Source organism: Cystoisospora suis (assembly GCF_002600585.1).
Source record: "Cystoisospora suis strain Wien I chromosome Unknown contig_1798, whole genome shotgun sequence".
Taxonomy (NCBI): domain Eukaryota; phylum Apicomplexa; class Conoidasida; order Eucoccidiorida; family Sarcocystidae; genus Cystoisospora; species Cystoisospora suis.
This window is the reverse complement of record NW_027154598.1, coordinates 25,350-42,977: the sequence shown is the minus strand read 5'-3', so window position 1 is coordinate 42,977 and position 17,628 is coordinate 25,350. Positions and strand designations below refer to the sequence as shown.

Genomic DNA, 17,628 nt, shown 5'->3' with positions numbered 1-17,628 from the left:
ACTGCATCGACAAACAGTGCGTTATCCACAGTGCCGTTGGTACATGTGTTGCCGTGCACCTGCGCAGGCCTTCAAGCGCGTACCTTCAGGAAACACGCATAGTCTATGTGCTTTGGGTATCCTAACGCGCTGAGCCCGTACTTGTTCTTCCCTTTGTTGTGGAAACAAGTACTCTTTTTACAAAACCCTTGCGAGTGTACATCCCCCCCATACCACGGCACGCGATCTTGAAAAAACAGCGAGCGAAGCCGGACACTCGGGTGGCTGACGCAAAGCCGGAGCGCATGTCAGGCCGTGGGAATTTCTTCATTGCCGCTGTCATCCGTAGTGCATGGAGCCTGTTCACCACACCCGAAACGTACCGTATTGCTCCCGCGGTGCAGTGCCGGGCCTGGAACCTGAGCCGTCAGCGATAAACAGCAGAAAAAAGTACAATACACTTTCGGACTCGCTTGACCCCTCCATGCGTCCACATGATACTTTCTGACTCGTTATGAAGAAACTCTTGTTACCACCCAACAGTGTCCTCGGGAAACGAGTGACTGCAGGGCACCACAAGTTAGCCTCACGCGACAGCCAGCAGCACCCGTCTACCTTCACTCCAGAAAGGCAGTCTGTGCCCCGCGGTCTGGGCCACACAAACACCTTGAAACCGAAAAATGGTACGACGCAGAAAGGCGTCGTACATGCAGCAGAAACTGCAGGGCCAAAGGTTTCTCGGACGCATATCTGGTGATAAAATAGATCAGTCTGGACACGTCCTTCCTCCAGTCCCGCCCGAGGTCATGCCCGAGAACTCTCCTACACATACTGCCCCCTCACACACTAGAAGTACACTGTCATAGACAGTGTGTAGTGGGCCCATAAACTACAGACACCGGTACCAAACTTGTATCGCTGAAACGTGTCTGGCTCCTCAGGACCCTGTACGCAAGAGCTGGCTGAATCGACACGGTCACACGCACAAACTTGTTGCCTGACGGAAACTAGGTTTGCCAAGGCGGGTCCCCCAGCCACAAAGCCAACACACACACTTGCGACTTGCCCAAGGAGGCGAGCCTCCACAGGGCTGGCACTAACAATATCAAGACTAGGCAATTCATCGTGATTTCAAATTGTTGGTAGAGTACGTTTCTACGAGGTTGGCAGGTAGTTGTACGAAAGTGGCTGCCCGGCTGATATGAGAATATAAACCTTGCTGACGTACTGAAAGTGCACGAGCGTAGACGATCAACGAATTCCGTGGAGCTCTGATGCGGGATGCTCCCGAAAGAGTACGAGGCCCAGAAACTGATGAAGTCGCCTTCATAATCTGTCGATGTCGACCCATGCTCGTTCAGGAACGTGTTCCAGGCCTCGAGGCAAGGTAGCCGGCAGAGATCACCTGGCCCACCCGTGACCGAGTAGCAGTTCGGCCCCATACTCCCTGGAGGACGAGGAACATGCACACGGTCGCCATCCCCTAGCAAACAAACCAGACCCGTGAGCGAGGCTGCTCGCGGCACCCTACGCAAAGACTTCAAACGCCCCCGAGTAGACAGACCAAACTCTAAGTATACATACGAAGTGAGCAGATAGGAGAAGCGCGTCGTCCGCGCCGCAAGAACCGCGCAGCACTGCAAGATCTCTGCAGACAAATCAGTCTACGTTAAGCAAAGACTGCAGACATGCAAAAGGCCTACGACACTACCCAGGCGCTCTCTCTGCGGGGAGGGACCCGTAAGCGAGCTGGATTGATGCACAGACACTAGACGGCTATGCGTCACACTTTCACACATACCAGTTGACTAATTCCCATCCCTTCAGGTGAAACGGGATTTCGAGACATAGCAGCTGTTGCACGTGCACACTCTTCCACAGATCCGTCTGTCTTGTACAGCCTTAACTGGTCAGACTGGAAACTTACGGGCCACTGATTGTAGATTTGTCTCTGCCGACAGGTGATCCGCAAACACAGGAGAGCGTCAGACAGTCATGAGCGACTCAACGCGCTGTAGCCGCTACTAAGGAAACAGCAACCTCAGCCCCGTGAAACTCGAGCAAGTGTACTGAGGCGACGTCTCGCTCCCAGACAAGCAGATTTACTATCGCAGAAGATGCTCGGCTCGCCGTGTCGAGTGAGCGAGACGCCGTAACCAGGCCTGTACTTCCACGCGTGTCTGAACACCGCCCTCAGAAGAATCCCAGAGCTGACGTCGAGATACACCAACAAAAGGCGTATACTCTCTTGCACGAAACTGTCGTACACAGCTGCGCTGTTTCCCAGGAATCTTTTGAGAAGGCAGCTGTTCTGGGGCCTCGAGTCGAGAAAAGCCATTCTTCGAAAGAGACACGTGTGCATGGAATTCTCAACTAAGACGACAACACGCCACGGGGTAAAACACTCTGCTACCATACCGAGAAAATTTTCCCCTGTGCAGGAAAAACATTGCGAAACAGAAGGAGTGCTGAATGGGAGAGTACTGCGAAGGCTTAAAACCCGGAGACATGAGACATCAAATGTTCACCTTCGTATAATAGAGAACAAGAGCGAAGTGAGGCCTGCAGTTATAGGGGCTACAAAAGACGAATCGGCTGCAGAAGCCCAGTGTGGAAAAAATAGCCACCCGAGAAAAGGAATCCCTGAAAATGAATCGCCGTAGCTGCAGCTACACAGCAAAAAAAAATTACTCTTGCGTTCGCGCCTACGGCAACAGCATACTCCCGAACTCCTGTCCGGCCTCATCACAGCTTTGTCAGGTTGACTACTAAGACGCCATGCCAACAGCCTGACTGTTCCGCAGCTAGCAACTCTAGAGCATACCTTTGCAGAAGGAAAAGAGTGACTCTTGGCTGCAAAAACTAGCTCCACGACTATCCGTGCGCGCATCGAAGGTCTGAAAACCATGGAGCGGCGTGACGTAGAGGATGTGCTGGTTCAGGCTGTAAACATACGGTTCGTTAAGGCTCTCTAGCCACCTGCTCTCCACGAGAACCTCTTGGCGTGTGCACGGCGACATGTCATTCGGACACGTGCAGCTGCCTGTGGATCCGTCGTAACCAGATGGCTTATACGCTAAGCAGTCGAAGGTGTAGTAGTCTGAAAAAAACGCCACATGCGGTGGAAAAAGCGAGCCATGGGCGCCTTTGAAAAACAGAACACTCACTCTAGATGTACACACTCAGAGCCCAGTCACCGGCTGTTACTCCGGTTGAAGCAGAGCTGCCGTACGATGTAGAGTGTAGAGACACCGTTGCGAACGCCTAGGAAGAGCAGCAACAGAGAAATTTTGACCAGTGGCTCCCGTTGCCTCTTCTCTGACGTCTTCCTGTCCTCTTCCTCGAAACAACTAGCGTCCAAGCTCACTGCCTTTGAACCGCGCAGTGGTCTCACTCCTGCGCCGACCATGTATGTGGCTCGTCCCTGAGCTCCGTAAAACGATACGACGTGAGGTCGGTACTGGGTTCCAGCTAGAGCGAAATACCAAGGGCACTCCTACAAAGCTACCTAATAATATGGCAAGCCGCGAGAAAGACCACGCGATGGTTCCGTCCGGGTACCACTGCCGTTCACTTGCCCGCAGTCAACAGTGACCAGGAAGCTCCCTCGAACTCCAGGAACTCGTGCCTTTCCTTCCACAGCCCGTTTTACCTGGCGCGACTCAACGGTGTCCTCTGTGTCATCGCGGGAGTCTAAACATCTCCAAGGTGGACACGAAATACTCAGGGAGGGTACGAAGGCTCGCCTTCTGTCTTCGAGAGACGCTACCTTACACCAATACTACGCTGCCACACCGGCGGCTAAGGCTTACCGTGAAGACAATTGAAGAAGATGTGTAGTTCCGCTTCGCCCGAGCTAAAGCAAGCTAAGGATTTCTCCTTCGCCATGTCAAGCAGGTCCGAGTGGCCTAGGATACACCCCGGGGTCCCCTTCGCGATACACTTGGACTTTACTTTGGATGTTACATCTATAGCTTCGCACAGAGCTGCTGGAAACTGAGCGCCGCGTTTCATGTACAGCGCCGACACAATCTCGACTCTGCTCCTCCCTAACTCGCAGTGGTCATCAGAGCTCCACACCGAACCAGATTCCGCGTCAGCTTCCCTCAGAGTGCCAAACTCATCTGGCAGAACGAAGCGCACAACATGCGAGAGCTCACCTCCTCCACTGCAACACCGGCCAGCGAGAACCACACCACTGGCAGGTGCGACTGCCACGGGAAAGGCCGACGTCTCTCGAATCCGGAGGTCCAGCCGTCCTTTTACTGCTGTACTAGGTATACATCAGTTCTGGCACCGTCAGTTACAGTTACCACGTTCCCGGTGAAGGCAACGCTAGCAACAAACTTCGGCCTCCACAGCACTCGGTGGAAGCAACGTGTGAGACCGCTTGCTTCTCGGACTCCCACTGTTGCCGCTCACTAGCACTAGTAGGTAACCCGATCTGGAGACGCCTGCGTATGATCTGCCCAGCTAGCCATAACGTGTCTGAATGCACCTGGTACCGCCCGTGTGCACACAGACGCGAAAACCTACAGTACTGCGTCAATGAAGCACAGCCCCCGTCCGGTGTGCCTAACATTCGGGAACTTTCGCAATCAAGCCCTACCATACTGGCTCTCGACGTCCGGCACCCTCGTTTCTGCAAGCAGCACAAAGCGAATCACGAACCACTACAACTGTTGATCACAGCCGACGTCAAAACGGAGAGGCGGTACGCGGCTGTAGTGTCAGTCAACCTTGGGTGTAGCAGAAACATGCACAAGCAGGTTAGTTCTCCTTCGACGTGAAACTGATCTACTCTACTTCGAGAGCATCCTGAAGGCTGATTTTCCCTCGACGGAAAACTGCTCCACTCTACTTCTTGCAATGTACGCGCTCCCTCATTCCATGCGTGGAGGAATGGCTTCCGCTCTCTGATACTTTACTACTCACTGTGTAAAAAGGTGTCCTGCCAACCAAACTAGAGTCAACTAGAGGGTAGTTGTGAAAACTACCCTCCAGTTGAGTCCTGTTTATCTACGCTTCTGCTCAGCAGGGACTTGCAAAGATTACGCTTCGAAATGATGTGCAAACACCTATCTGTTCTAATCACCACCGATAAAGGTTGATTGCTGCGGTTCGCGACAGTATTACTACCTGGTCTCTGCGACTAAGGCCGTTACCTTGCTCGACAATTCCGGGCCTTGCTGAAGCGAAACTACAAATACATACATTACGCTAGAGCAACAGCCACAGAATACCTTACTCAGCACCGGCCACGGCACGCGCGTTGGGAAACTCACAGCGTAGAAGAGCGAACGAGAAACGTGACCAAGCGCTGTTGCTGCCCTCCCCAACTCCACGAACGGACCGCTGTTTCTTTTCCACCGGCTACTCGACATCGATGCACTGCTCGAAACCACGTCGGCACAAATCGTGAACCAGTTACTCCCCTACCGATACGGACCTTCAAAAGGCTCGCGGCGGAACAGGTACAAACAATGCGGTAAAATCCAGTGTCCTGGGTACTATAATGTCTGATATGAACCGTATCGAACTCTTTCTTAGCGGTTCCCGAAATATTTGCACAGGAACGATTCCAACACACAACGTTATTGAAACCATAGATGGTCTAGCTATGATCTTTATGTTCTTGATGCCTGCTCTGAACGGGGGATATGGTAACTTCTTTCTACCTATACATATAGGGGCTTCAGCTTAACTGTAGAGATCGAGTACCACTGTGCCCCGGCAAGCCACGGGCAATGTCAACGTTTATACAACGTGTAAATCACTACCACGCAAAACAGATGGTAACTGCCTTCGATGTAAGGAGGGCCGGAGCCCGGAAGCGCGCTTACCGAATGCGCAACCGGATGTCAGAGTATCGCGCATAGTGACATCGATTTCCGCCAGAGTGTGAACCACGTCTCCCGAACGCATGTCTTTGAGGAAACACTCAGCGACATCTTCACAAGCCCAGTAATCGGAACTCCTCTTGTTCCACAGCGTTTCGCAGAGCAGTTTGCACCCTTCGGCTGCCATGGCGGGTACAGTAGCGGCTGGCTTTCTGCAGTTCGGGCCGCCGTTGACTCTTAAAGCTGCGGACAGGACAGCCGGTATGGCAGCACGACGACTGGGCGAAAAGCTGTGGACACAGGCGAGTCCCCCCCTCACCCGCACCAACTCACCACCCCCGCAGGCAGTCTCACGCCCAGTTACATGAGATCAACTAGCAGGTGCTGCCTGCATTGACAGCAAAGCCATCTGTGGAGTCGCCCGAGTAACCGGTGTACGCAGAGAACAACGAAAGTGGAAGCCGTTGCGAGTACATGCGTATGTGTCTTGCCCTCGACGCGGGCAATGCAAATACCACTTGCTGAGATCGAGTAGCCGACTCTACTGCACCGCCCGATCCGTACGCTCCGGAGAACGCTTTTCTCCAACGTGTTGTTGTCTTGACATAGACATACTCCATTCGGAATGAATGTCTAGACAACTGTTCAATGTAGCTGTGGCACCACAAAAGGACACGCCCACCGGTCAACAACTGTCGAACGCCTACGGCGCGGTCGCCGTCAACCAGTCCGCAACTGTCGAATGCCTATGACATGATCACAGCCGTATTCAAGGAGTACTCCACGGTTACTGCGTTACACGGAACCCATCCGTAGCAGCGCCAGTGAAGCCCTCTCGGTTCGTGACAACTGGCCTTCTCTACTGAATGACGCTAGATCGTATCGCGAGCGTGCGCATCCAAAATAAGGCCTGACGACCAGTCAGATGTGTTTCTAACCGCTTGGGCTCGAACGCCCGCTGTAGCCTACCTGCCGATGCTGAAGTGACAGAAAAGACGTGAGGCTGTTTGGTGGCCGATTCTCGGCAGTCTTCAAGTGCTATCAAGCTGCCACCGTCGTTCCGACTGGACGACAGGGGCCGCCGAGAAGAGAGGGAATGCGGCGCCTCTGCAGCGGTCGCCATCTGTACTGCGAAGAGAAGGGGAATTGCCCTGGTGGAGTCGAAACTAGCAATTGCCGTTGATTCGTTGGCTTTCAGTTCATAGCTTCGGACCTGTGGGCAGGATCAAAACCACGTTTAACACTACAAAGAGGAAGGCGCCTGAACGGGACTTCATATCTTTCCTGCACGCGCGTCCTGTGTACTCACCTAGAGTGCTGGCCGTAGAGATGAGCTATATGAAATCCATTGCTGAACTCGCTTTCGATAATGGCACGTCTACAAAGGCAGACCAAGAAGGTGCTCACTAACACCTCTAAGCCACTTGTCGACACTTGGACGGAGGAAAGTGTGTTTTGCCCCTTGTCCAAGCTGCCACCGAAGCCCAGAGTGAAAGCAGAACCGGCAGATTCCACCACACACCGATCAAACTCCTTCACGTCCAACACGGGGGGAGCCTACCTGCAAATGTACCCCGCTGATGATGGCACCGGGAACTGCGTCGTAGCGTAATATCCCGATATTCAGCTTAAAATCCCGGCGATACGAAATTTTCCTTGAGAAAGAAAATTGCACCTCTTCGCCCTCGTTCTTGTTCACGACGAGAGGATTTATATATTCGCTGGAGCTGTATAACCCCTGAATCATTTCCTTCTGATTCTGAACTGCAATGAGGATGTTTGGAGTCTGAAATCAAACAGCCACAACGAAATGATTTGATTCTTCGCTGAAGCTGCATAGTCCCTGAATCCTTTCCTTCTGATTCTGAACTTTAATGTGTGGACGTTTCGAGTCTGAAATCAAACGCCCACAACAGTCCAAAAGCACGCGGCTACCTATGTAAGTCGAGGCGAAGCTTGTGGAAACGTACGAAGAGTCTTCGAACCCCGGCCGGCGGCGTGTACCCAAGCCGCATTGCGTGAGTGCTAGGTCTAGCCATCCGGAGCAAGCCTTACTGCTCTGTTTTCCCAGACTGCAGCCGCGTTGCTTCGCACAGTGCGGGCCGCGAGTGTGCCAGACCACGATATCGTGGCAACGTGCGCAGTCCAGTCAACCCGCTGCTTAGTAGAGCCATCGAAATAACCTTCGGACGTTGACTCGACTGCAAGCCAGTGAACGGGGAATTTGGTTCCGCTCCCAGTGCCACCTGGCGAGGCGCATGAAGGAAAGTACATTCGCGCTGAGAACCCTGTGGTCTTGACGTCTCCAATCATTACCATCCCGAAGTTATTCGTCTCGACGTTCGGGGGGGAAGTGAACACGACCGGTTCTGTCATGCTCCTGCTGAACTTGATAGCCGTCCACTTTCCTGTCGCTAACTCCGCATCACCCACCTCCAGACGAGGCGTCGAGCCTGCAGTTCCATTACAGACAACGCCACAGAATCCGGACTCAGAAAGCCCCTCTTGTCCGTTGCACCCAGCAGGCGACCTGTATCATCATGGCTCAGTCCCTGGAAGTTGCACGGGACCCTAGACTCCCTTACGACAATGACTAGCCTCCTCTAACCATGTATGCAAGTGTAAAGATGACTGTGAGTTGATCCATTTCCAGCATTGCTAGCAGCTTACCATTCACTAGCTGCCAACCGAAGACGACGGCCAGCAGTAGAACGGCACCGAAAACCTGCCCTCCGCAGCGCAGAGGGCAAGCCCTGCTGAAGAGATGGCAAGCGTGCATGGCTCACACCCGTGAGCACCCAGACGTGCCAAAACCTCTACCATCCCCGGCAGACTAGTATACCCAGCTTCGGAGAACGGTTACACCACCTGAATGAGCTAACCTCGAGCCCAGTTCAAAAAAAGCCGGTTACAAGTAGTCTCGTGCCACTGCTACGCTAACGCGAGACGAATGCTAGTCGCCATGAAAAAAACGCCAAACCTACGGAAAAGTGCTCCGGCAGCGGAGTCTTGCAGAAAAAAACTGGAGGTCAGGTATCGGACTCTCCTTCCAACAAAAAGACGACCGTCTCATCCTCCCTCCCCTCCGGACAAAAAGACAACAACGGCAACCACCGCGTCAACGATCTACACTCTTCGCTGTAGAGACTGAAACCCTCAGAACTCTCCAACTGCATATCGCACGAGGCCTCGGCCAGCTAGCTCGCATCGTGAGAAGCCCGGACAAGACTGTGTAGCCCGGTGAAGGTGCGTCTCTGTTACCCGGGTCTGCCGGCATGATGTTCGCCGTTCTGTCCTCGAGGCCAACGGATGCTTAGTGGATGAATCGCTCCTCTCACAATGTTTCACGGAGGATGGCTGTTTTGCCTGTGGCCTTTGCATCTCCTGCCCCTCGATGCGGTCGTTAGCAGTCTAGTGTTCGTGTAAGCGACAGACGTGACCTACACCGTATCCAGCTCTGGCTCTATTGGTCCGTGTCTCCGTCGGAGGCACCTATGTTTCTCTTCCGCATTCAGATCTGTTCCGCTTGGTTGCTCGGGAGTGCTCAGCAATACGGTGTCAGCTCTACTCACTCCATCAACAGCGTATGCGGTGAACGAGCGCCCCCTGCGTCGAGAGGCAGTCCGGGCAATAGAAATTCAGTCTCTGACAGATCTAGTACTCCCAACTCTCCAACCACGGAGGCAGAAACTTCTGGGCTCGGGGGGGAAGGAAAAAAGTCCCACAGCGATCGACGAGAAATCCGGGTAAAACGCAACATAAGAGATCTTCTTCCGAAGGACCCTATATATGCCTCCGCGCGAGAGGGACGGACAGATGCCTTTTCCGCGGACCGCCGTGACACGCTACTCTATATAAGAAAAAAGATCATCTGGTTTCCAACAAGTCCGTGGTCAGCGTTCCTGGCGAAAGGCAAACAAGCGGCGTTGCTGCAACGGGACGTGTCATCTGCTCAGAAAATTACCCTTTCAACCCTGGGAGCCCGGAACCGTTCCGCCTGTTCTGCGGGGCGAGCGTGGTAGCTGGGGTAAATTCTCGTGCCGAGTCGCCTCTGCTCTACACTCAGGCGAAGGTTCCTTTTATTCTCTCAACAGACTAGCTTCGATGATCTGGGTTGAAACGACTAGGCGCGTCGCAGCGTATTCACTCCCGATTCCACCCTCAGAGACTGTGTTCTGCGGGCCAGCGAGACTGCGGTTTGCGGTGGCTGCCAAGTGCCCGCAGACGGGAGACACTTTCAGCAGATGATAGGTTGTCTAGAAACATGTGCGCTCTGATCATCGGAGTGAACCTTTCTCGGACCATAGGAGGAGTGCAGGCAAGACAATGATTCGTGGCGTAAAGATTGTCTACAAGGCGGTAGCATCGAGCACAGTGACTTGGTGCACCACGAACAGATGCCTTTTCAGCGGACTGAGGTGACAGGTCACTCCGGACTAACGCTCGGTTTTCTGCAACTCCTCTGTCGCATGAACGAAAGGCAAACCGGAAGCACATTGGCGGCCAAGGCCAGATGGGATATGGCAGGGAAAGAGTCTCCTGGTCTTGCATCTTGAAGGTGTTGTCCTGGCTGTTTCACGAGATGGGATTTGTTGCGGCTGGGGGTGGCAACGCCGGTTGAAATCCTAGAAGACAACTGGACGCACGCGCAGGCGCTGGGTCACCCACGCTCCCGCATTCCGGCCGAGGACCTTCTTTCCCGGTAGGCTGACTTCACTGAGCTGCTCTGAGGATGTCCAGGAACATCCGAGCGTTCAGGCACACCACAACATTTGCAGTAGTATGTCCCGGTGCACAGCTGGACTGGAATGACACTCCGGGGGGAACAGGGAGATACCTTTAGCAGGACATGCCGTGTCCGCAAACAAGTGTGTGCTGATCTACCCAGTGTATTTTTTTTTCAAAAATGTGAAGCGTCCGGAAGGGTTACGCGGGTATGTGCTGCGGTCCGGACCGCATCGCCGTTGCCTCGACTATCGGAAATGGTGTGGCGTTCCTGAACGTCCCCTGCCGAGGCCATGAGCGTAGCTTTACACACACTTCTGAATTAACAACAACCAACGGGCCAACATGTCTTTCTTTGCACCACAGCTCCACGCGGCCACCCGAAAGGCTTACGCCACATTCAATGTGCGGTTCAGAAAGAACAAGATGAGTAAGCAAACTACTGAAACACCATGAGTGATGGGTGTTGACTGGATCCCGGACTACGGCAGCTTTCCCAAAGGAGGAGGCTCCGTAACCAGACACTTCTGACGGCGATAGGAGCGGTGGAGCCTCCGCTGCGACAACTCCAGCACTTCAGCCAGACTGGAAAGCCTCTAGTATTATCGCAACACCAAAGCGAAGGCACGTTGCGGCAGGGTCAAGCGCGCAGCGGTGGTACTTTCTCGGAGTTACTGCAACAGCTACGACAGACAGTCCTTCCCTTGTTTAAGAGGCAACGCGCGATACATGTAGGCTCAGCTCCGCTTTCCCGCTGGTTCATTCACCCTGCGGGCTCGCCTAGCACGCATCAGACCCCTCTTGTCTTATCAAGCACTCGCGCCATCGCCGACATTCACGGCTGCTCAGCTACGCCGTGTACGCTTCGACCCCCCTCAGTAAGTCTCTCAACGGCCGACAACAGAAAAGCGGAGTGCGACGCGTAAAGGTTCTTCAGCGGGTCTACACCAGCGGCTACAAGCCGGGGATCCCCTCTAATATCGTAGAACGCCGCTGAACAGCACACAGGCACCACAGGCACACGCCGAGTGGGATTACCATACCTTGTCCGGGGCGGCGTCAAAACAGCACCACTTTCCGCCCAATCCCTTCTGTTGGAAGACAACGACATTCTCCCTCAAAACCTGCGACTCCTGTCAGGAGACTCAGGGGGGACACCCCCGGTCAGTATTTTCTCAAAGAAGCGTCTACCAGAGCAGAGATGAAACCTCTCATACCCCTCTGTTGCACGTGGTCAAGCTGTAAACCCCTGATTCAGGAGAGCTGTAACACCGAACAAGCAACAAAAACTCGACTCCGGCGCTCCACTGCTCTCGAATGTCTACGGCTCTGTCGGCCCGTTTCACAAACGGGCATATCATACACTTGTCGCATCCCTGGTCCGTTGAAACCTCAAGCAGATACCTCTCCCCAGTGAACGTAGTGGGCAGTAGCTCTTGCTGCATCCGCTTACGATCCACTAAGGAAACCAACAATCCTGCACCCCGACGTCGGCAGCCACTTTCGTCCTTGCAATTCTCAAGTACCATTTCCTTGGCTCCATAAACTCTGAGACGGTCTCCGCAAATGTGGATGGTATTGCCAGGTACTAACCGGGTCACGGCTGTCATGATACAATCACGTGCGGTTGCCACGCAGGCGCAACGCGTGGCTACAAAGTCAGTGAGCTCTCACCAGTCCCTTGAGAAGCGTCGTCTCCGGCCTCCAGGTGTAACTTTGAGTAGTACTGGGGCTCGATGTGCCAGTGGAGCACCATTGTCTCCATCCAGGCGTTGTCTGTGTTTCTCTCGTCGTCGACGTAACCAGCGTAAATCAGCTTTCCCCATTTGATGCTCTCTTCACTGTCCCAAGTGATTTGACCGGAATCCTTATCCCTTCTGAAAGACCCAAAAACCATGCGGAGCACCCCTAGAGTCTCCTCATATCTCTGCCTGTTGTGTGCTCCCTCCTCCATAGCGACCGCCTCTTCAAGGAACTCCCGTAAAATGGAAGTGACAATGAACGGCCCATCGGTTGGATCGACGAAACCTCCTGGCAATGCATATCTTCCACTGCCGTCTGTACGACGAATCAACACGACCTGCACGAGCGTTACACACATCGTGGAAAGGACAGTCGAAACCCTTCCGCCACAGAAGAAATGCACATCCAGATGCACCCACCACGACGTCTCGTCTCGACGCCGGGCTCCATATTTCCACGGCAGCGTCTCAAAAGAACCCATTCAACACATCGGAGGACAGAACAACTCATCGCTGTAATTCAGACAATAGTGTGTTGAAGGCTCTGATGTGCCAACCACCACTCGCTCACACGAACGTGGATGCAGAACAGATGCTGACCTCGCAGAGTACCCATCTGTGCACCAAGATCAGTGCAACAACTGCTGAAAATGAGACTGGAGCGAACCGAACAAGCCGGGCCGAACTCAGAGAAGGCATAGATACCGATGTAACAGCAGGACACGGTTAGTACAACATTCCGATACGGCTTCGGCCGATCACGCGAGAATAGTCCTCGTCGCTTCACAATTACTGATACTCACTCAGCCAAGCAGTTACCGTGCATCCCGCTCACAATCCCAGTCCAAGTCAGCGCGGACCTGCAGTCTGCCGGTCTCAGGATTCCGAGCAGTGATAAGAGCATCCGCAGCATGGTTGGGTCCCCAACGTCCAAGCACTCCTCGGCCAGTCACGTGGTATCGGGGGAATGCGCAAGAGCAGGACCCTTCGTTGGCTGAATCGTAATCTGTAGCGCAGGCCCGGGAAGGACACTGCAAAAAAAGAACTGGATTCAGCGGTCGCTTATCCTTGCGATGGCGGACCGCTGTAGGGGAACACACACGTCAGAAGACAGTCACGCTGTTGTTGCGAACTCGGAAGAAACACTGCTGAGTACTTTCCAGCATGAGTGTACAATGAGAAGAGTGTTAACATCGTAACCCAGCGAGACTGGGCTCCGAAACTATCCCTAGACCGCGACCTCTCCTGATCATTTCCAGAGAGATGTATCAAGAGAAAAGTACGCGCTGACTAGACACGGCCAAAGTGGTACAAAAGGCGGGCGGCATCGCGTGAGCCATTCGATGCCATAGCGACTCACGTGTATAGAGCTTCACTGGGAGCCTCACGTATCATCGCGTGAGCCTTTCGATGCCGTCGACTCACGTGTATAGAGCTTCACTGGGAGCCTCGCGACCTGACCGACCTCCTTTTGGTCTTCTACGTCACCGAGCCCGTGGCGACGTTCGTCGGGCTGCGTAACACTACTAATATGTCGCGATCCGTTACCAGCAAATGCTTCGGGTAACGAAAACCACGCCGCGGACCTCAGGGCTTCTATACTTGCCGCGTTGACATAGGACGGCGAAATATCTGCTTCTGCTGGATCTGACGGGTGAACCCACGGCGGTCTCGGCTTCACCTGGAAGCCCGGGACTTCCCGCTGAGAAAGAAAGCCCCAGTCGAAGTAAAGGCATGTCGGAAATTCTGCGAACACCCGGTAAAGCGGCCACGGGTAAGATGCACATATTGCACACCGCTCCAGAGAAAAATCAGCGGTCACACGCACATATCATTCACTATCCGTCCGCTTTCGCTCATGTAGAAAACAGATTGGAGCGTGTACTACGGGCGTGATTGTATTGTACTGACCGTGTGCGCGTGCTGCCACGCAGATGTGCGCACCGTATCACGCGCGTGTGTCCGCCCTAGTGCGCGTACGTGTCGTAGTACGACTCCGTGTATATCGTAGTCTGCAGACCACTGCGCAAAACCCGAGAACCTATCACTGCCACTGTCGGAGCAGCGTTGGAACCCCGCCCCCTACACCTGGGGGCAGTAAGACTTTAGGAGTTCCCAACGCAGCGGCGAAGCGCAGAACTTAGCGCTGGTGTCCCCAGCTACGATATATGCAAAGTGTGAGTAGAGCCGACCAACAGTCGTAAACGACTCCGGCGAGGAAACACGCGCAACGAAGACAGGAACAGCTCAAACATCACATAACCCCTCTTCGGCAAAACAGTGCCGACTTCTTCACGCCGTCCGTGGTAGCTCCGGGAAGGAGTTTACCTGAATCTTGGAGCTCGCCGACCCAGAGATCACGAGGATAATGAAGAATGTCCTGGTAGGCCTTGCTCTCCAGTGTATGTCTAAGGCTGCCGTCTTCGGGCACGCTTTTGGCATCGGTTCCCGTCTGCCTTAAGAATTGTCGCGCTCGCCAGATCCGTGGGTAGAGGGTAGAGCTGGATGAAAACCAACTCCGGGGCACAGCGAGATGCATCGTCGATTTGCCGTCGGATCTCAATACTGGCCCACAGTTTCGGAATTGTGCGCGAATGTCGACACGGAAGACCAGGAGGATGGATGCCCGCGGCCAACATGCCTCTACAGGTGTCAGAAATCCCAGTTTTGGTCTGCTGGGGACAGTTATGTATTCCGTTGGACTCAAAAAGCAGCGGAGGAAGTACGGGGAGGATGGCGTCGGTGTTATGTCGGGCCCCGCCGTGTGAAGTGTAAGGGGTTATGGCCGCCTTCGAATGCGTACCCGGCCCTGCTGTTCTCACCGGCTCTCGCGAGCTCCTGCTGATTAAGTGAGGTGGCCTTCAAAAAGATCTAGGGAAAGTAATGAAGCCATGCGCGCTCCAGACCTCCTTCGTTCCACACACCGTGAATCAGAGAGGAGAGCTGCGACGCCTGAAACCCGCGCGCGCAGCCGCTGCGTGCCGTCATTCCCGTTCTTTAAGGCGGCGAGATAGCCTATCCTACCTTCGAATCTACCCGGAAAACGTACGAAGGAATCTCGGCTGAACAGAACCGGAACATCAACCGTGACTGCACGAGGGCAGGCCGAGCTCGATTGGTCGAGGACACGGTTGTGAGCTGTCCGACCGTATCGCTGGGGCGTAGCGGCTCCCGCCGCATTCATTCTATATTCTCCGCCGGAAACTTCTTGGGGTAACGCAAAACGGCAGTGTGCTCTCAAAGAGCCTTGGGACCGGAGTGTGTCGCTCTTGCATTACCTTTTGCGAGGAGCTTCCTCACTAGCTGAGGCGCGCAGCGTATGGGACGGCATCGTGTCGAGCGCAGCGGCCGGCGGCAACAGGCGCTGTTCCGGTTGGCCACTCGACGGTCCTGGAGCGCGAAGGCAAGGATGCCGGTGCGACCGCATCTAGGGAGCTAAGTGACAAAGCCTCTAAAGTTTTCCCTCAATACTACCAGGAGAGTGAATGACCAGTCAAGCACGAGTCCCCCCATCCCACCGAAATATGTCCTGGTAAGTCTGTTCCACCACTGACTGTAACCCGGGCTTACAGCCGGTGCGTAGCGGCGACGCGTGATACCGTGTGGCCCGAGAACCAGAGCTGGCGGCGGCCGGGATCGCCTGCAGCGACGGAGATGCTCTGTCTTTCCATGCCGGCGTTGCACCCCTTTGAAGGTCGCTGTCAGGGAGGAACAAGCTTATCTGAAGCGCGTCGAAGAGGTGACAATTTTGTCTGAACTAGTCTGTTTCATTCAGGCCCGCCAACCGGTAGACAGGACGGAATCTGTGACCGCCTGATCAGCAGGCACCGAGCGGCCAAGGGAACGAGGCAGTCGGTGGGGTTGTGCGACTGACAGCGGACAAGATACTGCGCTGCTGCAAACCTTTCGAGTTCATTGACCGCGGAACGGGAATGCATGTTCTTGCGGGCATGCGCAAACCCCCCTGAATGCGCAAGATTGCATTCCAAGGACCTCAATCTCCAAGCACCAACCACGGTGGCTTTTGCTCGTTTTGACGGATGAGTCAGATGCGTCGTTTTTCTATTCTGTCTTTTCGGATTTGTCTAGCCGTTATTCCTGCAGCGGCCGCTGCGCCGTTCCTTCTTCGGTGGCCGTCCCGTGCAGCTTCCAGCTCTTAATGTCTTCGCGACAATGGTAAGAGTGAACTGTAGGAAAATCGCTGTTTTGTTGTCCGCAAGTGGACGTCTACTCGAGTGCGTGGCTGACTGGGAGTAGGGACCGGCACCGTCGGGCGTCGGTGGTAATCCGGCGTTACCTGCTGTTGGAGCAATTCCCTTTGTCCGGCTGCCTACTGCTGAGAGACGACTCGCTTCGTGGCCATTGTCTACACTTTTTGAAAGATGCTCAGATGGTCTGTGGACGTCCACACTTATCTCACCTGTCCTCGGCAGGCGTTGCTCAGCTCATAGAAGGAAGTTCTATGTCCCGAGCTCGGTCGCATACGGCGAGGAATGAATACTGTCTCGTCCTTCTTGCGCAGTCGCACTAGTCCCCGAGTTGCGTGCCACGCAGTAAAAGAGTTTCACGAGGGTGGAGGAGTCTTCGACCAGACCTGTATGCCTTGCTGCTCCTCATAAATGCCGCAATATTGAATGCCCGCGTGCGTAACCTGTGCACGAGGGCATTCTGATACATTTTGAGATTGCAGCACCAGTGTGCAGGGACAGTCGGTAGATGTTGAACGGAGACACCGATCGTCAGTAGTCTCATCTCAAGCAGAGATCGTTAGAGTCCGCCACCAAAGGGACCGAATGTGTCTTCTGAGGTTCGGTTAGAAGGGCCCTGTACCGCAATTGCAGCGGGGGAAGGGATTCGGTGGGATTCCGTACACGCCTTTCTTTCGGTGCCGACGGGAAACTATTTCGGTGGCATCGTAGCGCGTTGTCGATAGTAGTTCCACTGATACGTCTTTGGCAGTGTCAGCGTTGCTCGGTTCACGCGAACTCCATCTCGTCGGCGCGGAACTCAGGTGCGGATGAAATGACTGATGTGTGGCCTCTAGTGCAGCAGTGGGTTGGCTTTCCCTTCTCACGTATTATACAGGCCTGGACGTTGTGTGTCGAGTCCCCTGGTCTACAGCACTCTCGGAAGGGAGCAGGATCGTTGTCTCGGGGGAGGGTGGGGAAAAAACCTCCTGCGGAGCTAACCGAGGAACAACGTCAAGAGATCAAGGAGGCGTTCGACCTCTTCGACACAGACGGCTCAGGATGTATCGATGCGAAAGAGCTGAAGGTGGCGATGCGAGCTCTCGGCTTCGAGCCCAAGAAAGAGGAGGTACGTTCGTTTCCAGGCAGACCAAC

General features: G+C 54.3%; 3 protein-coding genes across 3 annotated transcripts in view; 1 reads left to right on the top strand and 2 right to left on the bottom strand.

Moving 5' to 3' along the window:
- The window catches only part of CSUI_004003 (microneme protein mic15), a 33,860-nt gene extending 25,031 nt beyond the window's left edge, over window positions 1-8,829 (bottom strand). Inside the window, exons 1-8 of the mRNA XM_068064198.1 lie at window positions 8,490-8,829; window positions 7,875-8,272; window positions 7,381-7,605; window positions 6,789-7,032; window positions 5,823-6,062; window positions 4,589-4,621; window positions 3,792-4,103; window positions 363-398 (exon numbers count right to left, since the gene is read on the bottom strand). Of these exons, the coding sequence (XP_067923824.1) occupies window positions 363-398; window positions 3,792-4,103; window positions 4,589-4,621; window positions 5,823-6,062; window positions 6,789-7,032; window positions 7,381-7,605; window positions 7,875-8,272; window positions 8,490-8,598 (1,597 nt within the window). The 5' untranslated portion in view covers window positions 8,599-8,829. The remainder of the gene's footprint in view (window positions 1-362; window positions 399-3,791; window positions 4,104-4,588; window positions 4,622-5,822; window positions 6,063-6,788; window positions 7,033-7,380; window positions 7,606-7,874; window positions 8,273-8,489) is intronic.
- A 2,122-nt stretch (window positions 8,830-10,951) lies between these two features.
- Window positions 10,952-16,084, bottom strand: CSUI_004002. Its single transcript, XM_068064197.1, has 5 exons — window positions 14,615-16,084; window positions 13,712-13,988; window positions 13,147-13,370; window positions 12,219-12,624; window positions 10,952-11,537 (listed from the first exon to the last, which is right to left on the bottom strand). The coding sequence occupies exons 1-5, from the start codon at window positions 14,726-14,728 to the stop codon at window positions 11,380-11,382; spliced, it is 1,179 nt and encodes a 392-aa protein (XP_067923823.1). The 5' UTR covers window positions 14,729-16,084; the 3' UTR covers window positions 10,952-11,379.
- The window catches only part of CSUI_004001 (centrin), a 3,702-nt gene continuing 2,032 nt past the window's right edge, over window positions 15,959-17,628 (top strand). The window contains exons 1-2 of the mRNA XM_068064196.1: window positions 15,959-16,462; window positions 17,408-17,602. Coding sequence (XP_067923822.1) covers window positions 16,460-16,462; window positions 17,408-17,602 — 198 coding nt within the window. The 5' untranslated portion in view covers window positions 15,959-16,459. The remainder of the gene's footprint in view (window positions 16,463-17,407; window positions 17,603-17,628) is intronic.